Genomic DNA, 8936 nt, shown 5'->3' with positions numbered 1-8936 from the left:
TACACTAACTACACCCTATAGTCTACTACACACTATAGTCTACTACACGCTATAGTCTACTACACTAACTACACCCTATAGTCTGCTACACACTATAGTCTACTACACACTATGGACTACTACACTAACTATATGCCATTCACTCACTGTGATTATTATTTATGAATCATCTATTCATCAATAACAGAAGATGGCCAGAAGATGGCTGTTTCATAATCAAGGATAACACAGTGCAAAATAATCTGATAGATCAGGATCTACCTGTTTCATAATCAGGGATAACACAGCGCAAAATAATCTGATAGATTAGGAGACGTGACACACACACACACACACAGAGACACACACACATACCTTCATGTCATCTGGCAATAACACCTTGCGGGCCTTCTTGAACATGGGCTGTGGTTTGAGCTCCTCGGGAGCGAACTTGCGTTTGCGGGGGTCGAACATCTCCTGTCCTGGTACGCTGGACAAAACCAAGTCAGCAGGGTCAGGCACATAGCTCACRGGCACCTGGATGGACTCTGGGTCGATGGGGCTGGGAGTGTTTCTGGACGGCAGGGCTGGTGAGGGAGAGTAGGAGGACAGGAGGATGTTAGATACATGGAAGTAGGTTATAGAAATGTATTTGATAGAATTAGAGAAATTACCACGACATATTTTTTTTGGGGGGGGTTGGTGGCTGAAGACATTCATGATAAAAGTTCAACTTGAGCAAAATCAATCTGACAAGGTGAAAGTAGTGCCTTTTTATTCCTTGCACCATGAATAGTCACACTGTTATTGTAATGTATCCAGTAGTAGTGACAAACTGCAGCCACTGGGGGGCGCAAGACACAAAGCTAACACACAACCTAAACCAAAGTTTGCCAGTCTGTGAAACCTCGAGTACTCACCCCTCGTCTTCCCCCTCCAATTCCCATCCAGAATAAACTCTGAACCAACTACTGGACAGAAACACACTAGTTCAAAAATGGTTATGTGGACAGGATTTATATTATAGGTCTGTATTCATCTGCCTCTCACCACTGTCCTTACACAAGCATTATGCATGTAAGTATAGATTTGCATTGAGTGAGCCTGAGGCTGGAGGCCAGCTGGTGTGAGATGGGCGAAAGCGATAGTGCCAGAGGCCCCTGCTCCTTTTCAGTGTTCAAATGACATCTCAACCTCAATCTGAACCTGATGTYACGACTAGGCCCTTCCCTAACCTGAGCCGAGATAGAATAGTTGTATAGAGAACCTTATAGCCTTCACACTCTAACTAGTGACSTGTCCAGGGGGTTTACTTGTACATCAAGCTGCCTCACACTACAGAAACAGGAGACAGGTCCCTGTCCCTATGGGCTGTTCTGGCTCGGACAGGGCTTATTTGTCCAAGGCTTAAATACTTACCTATCTAACCTCGTCCCCAGGCTCAATTGCTACCAGAGAGAGCGACAGCTGGTGGACGAGATGAATTACACTGATGCTGCCTGAGACATATACAGTGCATTCACAGTGCGTAACAACTTGTTACGTTACAGCCTTATTCTAAAATGGATTGAATAGTTTTTTCCTCTCATCAATCTACACAATACCCCATAATGACAAACCAAAAACAGGTTTTAAGACATTTTTGCACATTAATAATAATAAAAAAACGGAAATATCACATTTACTTAAGTATTCAGACTCAGTACTTCGTTGAAGCACCTTTGGCAGCGATTACAGCCTTGAGTCTTCTTGGGACGCAACATGCTTGGCACACCGCTATTTGGGGAGTTTCTCCCATTCTTCTTTGCAGATCTTCTCAAGCTCTGTCAGGTTGGATGGGGAGAGTCGCTGCACAGCTATTTTTAGGTCTCTCCAGAGATGTTCGATCGGGTTCAAGTCCGGGATCGGGTTCAAGTCCGGGCTCTGGCTGGGCCACTCAAGGACATTCAGAGACCACTCTTGCCTTGTCTTGGCTGCGTGCTTAGGGTCGTTGTCCTGTTGGAAGTTGAACCTTCGCCCCAGTCTGAGGTCCTGAGCGCTCTGGAGACGGTTTTCATCAAGGATCTCTCTGTACCTTTCTCTGCAAATNTCGGGTTCAAGTCCGGGATCGGGTTCAAGTCCGGGCTCTGGCTGGGCCACTCAAGGACATTCAGAGACCACTCTTGCCTTGTCTTGGCTGCGTGCTTAGGGTCGTTGTCCTGTTGGAAGTTGAACCTTCGCCCCAGTCTGAGGTCCTGAGCGCTCTGGAGACGGTTTTCATCAAGGATCTCTCTGTACCTTTCTCTGCAAATTTCTTCCTCGATCCTGACTAGTCTCCTGGTCCCTGCCGCTGAAAAACATCCCCACAGCATGATGCTGCCACCACCATGTTTCACCGTAGGGATGGTATTGGCCAGGTGATGAGCACTGCCTGGTTCCCTCCAGACGAGACGCTTGGCATTCAGGCCAAAGAGTTTAATCTTGGTTTCGTCAAAGCAGAGAATCTTGTTTCAGAGTCCTTCAGGTGCCTTTTGGCCAACTCCAAGTGGGCTGTCATGTGCCTTTTACTGAGGAGCGGCTTCCGTCTGGCCACTCTACCACAAAGGCCTGATTGGTGGAGTGCTGCAGAGACTGTTGTCCTTCTGGAAGGTTCTCTAATCTCCACAGAGGAACTATGGAGCTCCGTCAGAGTGACCATCTGGTTCTTGGTCACTTCCCTGACCAAGGCCCTTCTCCCACGATTGCTCAGTTTGGCTGGGCGGRCAGATCTAGGAAGTGTCTTGGTGGTTCCAAACTTCTTCCATTTAAGAATGATGAAGGCCACTGTGTTCTTGGGGACCTTCAAAGCTGCATAAATGTTTTGGTACCCTTCCCCAGATCTGTGCCTTGACACAATCCTGTCTCAGGGGGTCTACGGACAATTCCTTCGACCTCATGGCTTGTTTTTTTTTTTGCCATGCACTTTCAACTGTGGGACCTTATATAAACAGGTGTGTGCTTTTCCAAATCATGTCCAATCAATTGAATTTACCACAGGTGGACTCCAACCAGTTGTAGAAACATCTTAAGGATGATCAATGAAAACAGGATGTACCTGAGCTCAATTTTGAMTCTCATAGCAAAGGTTTAAATAAATATGTAAATAAATAATMTTTTATTATTATTMTAAAAACCTGTTTTTACTTTGTCATTATGAGGTATTGTGTGTAGATTAATAAGAAAAAAKKWWWTTWAWRCKWWWRKYYAWWAYYSRMMWAKSMWAKKAAAWMMMGYAAAAGTGAAGGGGTCTGAATACTTTRCGAATGCAKTGTAGATAGATCTATACGTAGTTCAGCTCAGATGTACTGGGATGTACAGAAATATATGACTTCCAGCCCCAGTGTGAAGATTTCATAAATCACGAGAAGGCAACGTATGCTTTATTAGAACTGTGTGTGTAGAGCACCTGTTAATCAACAGCTGCCCCTCAGAACCTGTTTATCAACAGCTGCCTCAGAACTCGTTAATCAACAGCTGCCCCTCAAACCTGTTATCAACAGCTGCCCCTCGAACCTGTTAATCAACAGCTGCCCTCAGAAACCTGTTAATCAACAGCTGCCCTCAGAACCTGTTCATACATCTGCCCCTAGAACCTGTTAATCAAGCTGCTCCCTCAGAACCTGTTCAACAGCTTGCCCCTCAGAACCTGTAGTCACAGCTTGCCTAGAACCGTATCAAATCAGCCCCTAGAAACTAGTCAGACATCTGCCTCAGAATGCTAGTCACAGCTCCTCAGAACCTGCTAGTCAACAGCTGCCCTCAGAACTGCTAGTCAACATCTGCCTCAGAACCTGCTAATCAACAGCTGCTAGAACCTGCTATCAGCGCCCTCAGAACCTGCTATAAACAGCTGCCCTCGAAAATTTCTCAGAACTGCTAATCAACAGCTGCCCTCAGAACTGCTAATACAGCTGCCTAGAACTGCTAGTCAATCATTGCTCTCAGAACCTATAATAACACTGCCCTCAGAACTGCTAGTCACATCTGCCCTCAGAACTATTATCAACGCTGCTCTCAGAACTGCTAATCAACAGTTGCTCTCAGAACCTGCTAATAACAGCTGCCTCAGAACCTGCTAATCAAAGTTGCCTCAGAACTTGCTAATCAAACAGCTGCCTTGCAGACTCTAATCAACAGATGCCCTCAGAACTGCTAATCAACAGCTGCCTCTCAAACGTGCTCGAACTGCTAACCAGTGCTTACAGAACTGCCTCAGAACTGCTAAACAAACAGCTGCTTTCAGAACCTGATGATCAACAGTTGCCCCAGAACTGCTAATCAACAGCTGCCTCAAATGCTAATCCACACGCTCTCAGATGCTAACAACAGCTGCGCAGAACTGCCTCAAAACTGCTAAATCAACAGCTGCTTCTCAGAACCTGCTATCAACAGCTGCCCTGAACTGCTAATCGCTGCCCTCAGAATGCTAATCAAGCTGCCGCTAGCAACCTGCTAATCAAAGTTGCTCTAGAACTGCTTAATCAAAGCTGCTCTCAGAACTGTATCAACAGTTGCCTCTAGAACCTGCTAATCAACGCTGCTTAGAACCTGTCTCAGTACAGCTGCCTCTCAGAACGCCTAATAACTAAGCTGCTCTCCAGAACTGCTAATCACAGCTGCTCTCAGAACCTGCTATAACAGTGCTTCAGAACCTGCTATCAAACAGCGCTTAGAACCTGCTACATCAACAGCTGGCTCTCAGACCCTGCTAATAAGCTGCTCTCAGACTGCCTATCAACTGCCCTCAGAACCTGCTATACAAGCTGGCTCTAGAACCTGCTAATAAAGTTGCCTCTAGAACTCTATAAAGTGCTATAATGCTATAACAGCTGCTTCAGAACTGCTAATCAACAGTGCCTCGACTGCTAATCAACAGCTGCTTCAGAACCTGCTATGAACAGCTGCTGAAACTGCAATGCAGAACTGGCTCATAGTGCAACTGTAGTCAACAGTTGCCTCTCAGAACCTATAATCAACAACTGCCCTCAGAACCTGCTAGTCAACATCTTCCTCAGAAATATTAATCAACAGCTGCCTCTCAGAACCTGCTAATCACAGTTGTCTCACAACTGCTAATCAACAGTTGCCCTCAGAACCTGCTAATCAACAGTTGCCCTCAGAAATTGCTAATCAACAGCTGCTAGAAGATGCTAATCAACAGCTGCCCCTCAGAACCTGTAATCAAAGCTTGCTCTCAGAACCTGCTAATCAACAGCTGCCCTCAGAACTGCATCAACAGCTGCCTCTCAGAACGCCTCAGAACTGCTATCACAGCTGCTTTCAGACTGATGACCGTGCAGTGCTAACGAACAGTGCCCACAACAGTGCTTCAACCTGCTAATCAACAGCTGCCCCTCAGAACTGCCCAGCTAATAACCTTGCTATCAACATGCTGCCGCCACTCCTCAGAACTGCTAATCAACAGCTGCCCCTCAGAACCTGCTAATCAACAGTGCCCCTCAGAACTGCTAATCAAACAGCTCCTCAGAACTGCTAATCAACAGTTGCCTCTCAGAACCTGCTAATCAACAGCTGCTCTAACTCAGAAGTGCTAGTCACAGTTGCTCTCAGAACTGCTAATCAACAGCTGCCCTCTTAGAACTGCTAGTGCACAGCTTGCCTCTCAAGAACTGCTATCAACTGCTGCTCTCAGAACTGCTAATCAACAGCTGCTATCGAACTGCTATCAACAGCTGCTCTCAGAACTGCTAATCAACTGCTCTAGAATGCTAATCAACAGCGGCCTCTCAGAACCTGCTAATCAACAGCTGCCCTCAGAACTGTAATCAACAGCTGCCCCTCAAACCTGTAATCCAACAGTTGCTCTCAGAACCTGCTATCAACAGCTGGCCCTCAGAACTGCTAATCATCAGTGCTTCAGATAGCTAATCAACATTGCCCCTCAGAACCTGCTAATCAACAGCTCTTTCAGAACTGCTAATCAACAGCTGCTCTAAGAATGCTAATCACAGTGCCTCAGAACCTGCTAATAAAGCTGCTTCAGACTGCTAGCAAGTTGCCTCTCAGAACCTGCTATCAAAGTTGCTTCTCTCAGAACCTGCTAATCAACAGCTGCCTCTTAGAACCTCTATCAACAGCTGCCTTCAGAACTGCTAATCAACAGCTGCCTCAGAACCTGCTATAATCAAACAGTGCCTCTCAGAACCTGCTAAAACAAGCTTGCCTTCAGAATGCTTATCAACAGTTGCTCAAAACCTGCTAATACAGCTTGCCTCTCGACCTGCTAGTCAACAGCTGCCTCTCAGAACCTGCTAATCAACAGCTGCCTCTCAGAACCTGCTAATCAACAGCTGCCTCTCAGAACAGAAGTACTTCAAATGAGTGAATCTGGAACAGAACATTACACTAATTAGCTGAAGGGATGTAAAGTGAGAGATTTGACCTCCAGGGCGAAGATTTCACTTAAATCAAGACAAGGCAATCTATGCTTTTCAGAAGTGTCTAAGACCAGCCTATCAAAACAAGTGCTTAAAATGAGTGACTAAAGAACAGAACAGTACACTAATTAGTTGAGCTAATGGGGTCACGGCCAGGGTCTGCCATTTTCAACAGCGAGCCTGGAGCAATTAGGGGTAAGTGCCTTGCTCAAGGGCACATCAGCAGATGTTTCACCTTATCGGCTTGAGGATTCGAACCCGCAACTTTTCGATTAGGGTCATAGACAGGGAAAAACACACACACACACTCACGGGTCACGTCATCACAACATCTGAATTTCACACCTTTTCCATTCTGGGTTTGAGGCCTCTTCTAAGAAACCTAATAAAGTAGTCCTACTCTATTCTTCCTGAGCTGTGATTGATATTGTATTAAATGAGCTAGAATTGTCTTTCAGATGTTCTCTGTACAGACAAACAGAGGATGTGGGTGTTATCCTTTTCCCCCTGTGTGTGTTGATGTGTGTGTGTGTGTGTTTTACACACCTGCTCTGGCGAGGCTAGGGAGACAGTTCTGTGCACCCATGCTTGTGTGTACGGACGTTGATGCGCTGGCATGGTTGCTGAGGTCGATCACCGAGGGCAGGGCTTGTGACATGATTGACGTCTGGTGCTGGGATTGTGATTGGTACTGGTTGGGGTGGGTGGAGGAGGCGAGTTCAGAGGGGAGGCCGTTTTCCGTCAGGAACTCGTCCAGATCCATGTACTCCAGCTGGAAGTTGTCTCCATCGTAAGGGAGAGTCTTGTTCCACAGCGTGGGGCCAAGGAAGGCTGACTGTGGGGCACTCCTCTCCTCATCCAACTTCTTCTCCTTCTCTTGCTCCTTCTCAAATCCTAAAATGAACATTGTGGGGGGGGGTATACAGTAAGTACCAAAACACCGACAAAACAACGCTCATCTATTCAGACAATGGTAGCGCTTTACTTTGAGGTACAGAAATTAGATTACAGAAACAGTACAGTAAAATAAAGTGCTGCACAATCGTGAGGCTGGTATGCTAGTATTGAAAGTGCAGCATCTATTTATTGTATCTGTTATTTGGGAGACTAAAGTATCCTCTATGGTATGCAGCAGCTCATCTTCAGGGTTAACTGGTTTGYATAACTGGTTTTGAGGAGCAAAAAAAGCTGATATTCAGAAGTGAAACCTGCTTTGATAACGTTACTTCAATAACAATATCTATTGTTACATCACTATCACTCAAATTATCATACTTTCAATCAATTAATCCATTGCATCAACATACATCACTGATCACTGGGCTAGCTATATAATTCAATACATTCATGTAGGAATAATAAGGAGAAGTGTGGTAGTTAATTGCTAGCTAATTAATTTGTCAAGTGTTGTCAGGTGACTAATATCAGAAAGCATAGCTACTGTAGGCCTACTAGTGGAACCYGTTTGGGCACATACAGACAGGCACACAAGTATATAGTAACTTTACATGAACTATATCCATATGCCTGTATTTCGATAGGTAAGGACGCTGAAYCAAATCATTATCAATTTGATCGAAGATTTCTAAAATTAATGTTGGCTATAGGCCTTTAGAGAATAGTTCGAAATGCATTATTTACGCTATTTATCTGGAGCAAAGCGAGTTCATAGATACAAGTAGATTTTACAATAAATAAACTATACAATATATAAATAAACAACGTAAATAAACAAATTTTCTCTATGAAAATAAAGACAATTTAAGTTTGAGATAAGTATTTATATATTCTAGAATAGAAAGGAATAGAATAGAARAGCATAAAATAAACGTAGGCTATTTTTACCTTCATGTTGTTGTTCATGTTGTTGGAGGAGGAGGGGTAGTTTCATGGGGTTCTCCAGTAGAGACTTCAATACCCAGTGATTCGACATAGGTAGAAACCTTGGATTCACCGGGAGATGTCTGGACACTATTTTATCCATCTCGTCTTCCTTCAGCTGTCAAAAAAATAACTTAACCTGGTCCTGGTGGGCTAATACAACATCCAAAACATTCAACTGTATCGGAAAAAATAAATCGAAATCACAGGTCGATTTCGACCTCAACAACTGCCGATATATCGAGAAATAAAACCCAGTGGGAAAAGCTGGTTCCAGTGCCACCTGCTATTCCCTAGCTCTGTAGTCTACAGTAGAAGGCAGAGATAGCCTAGTCCCGTTCACCCATTCATACCATGTGAAAACCGAGATATGTGACGTCAAACCCTGAGATACCGCCCATTTTATCTCTCTCTATCGCTCTCTCTCTCTCGTGTGTGTGCGTGTGTGAGTGAGTGAGTGAGACACTGACAAGTCAAGACACCTTAGTCCCCTAGCTATTYGGATATTTTATTGACGGAAGGAGGATATATAGCCTATCAACAACACTGTTTCTATATAGCCCATTGCGTTTCCAGACGAATTCGTATGGAGGTTACCTACTAGATTAGAATAGACCTAGTACTAGGCCCTACAGACTATAATTTCTAGAATTTAAATCC

The 8936-nt window shown here is 44.7% G+C and overlaps 1 protein-coding gene across 1 annotated transcript in view; it reads right to left on the bottom strand.

Annotated features, from left to right (window-relative positions):
• The window catches only part of LOC112072665 (hepatic leukemia factor), a 14192-nt gene extending 5539 nt beyond the window's left edge, over positions 1–8653 (bottom strand). The window contains exons 1-3 of the mRNA XM_024140053.2: positions 8241–8653; positions 6942–7289; positions 355–566 (exon numbers count right to left, since the gene is read on the bottom strand). Of these exons, the coding sequence (XP_023995821.1) occupies positions 355–566; positions 6942–7289; positions 8241–8379 (699 nt within the window). The 5' untranslated portion in view covers positions 8380–8653. The remainder of the gene's footprint in view (positions 1–354; positions 567–6941; positions 7290–8240) is intronic.
• Between the last annotated feature and the right edge of the window lie 283 nt (positions 8654–8936).

This window comes from Salvelinus sp. IW2-2015, unplaced genomic scaffold, assembly GCF_002910315.2.
Source record: "Salvelinus sp. IW2-2015 unplaced genomic scaffold, ASM291031v2 Un_scaffold1995, whole genome shotgun sequence".
Lineage (NCBI taxonomy): Eukaryota > Metazoa > Chordata > Actinopteri > Salmoniformes > Salmonidae > Salvelinus > Salvelinus sp. IW2-2015.
The sequence above is the reverse complement of the archived record's forward strand: the minus strand, read 5'-3'. Positions and strand labels throughout refer to the sequence as shown.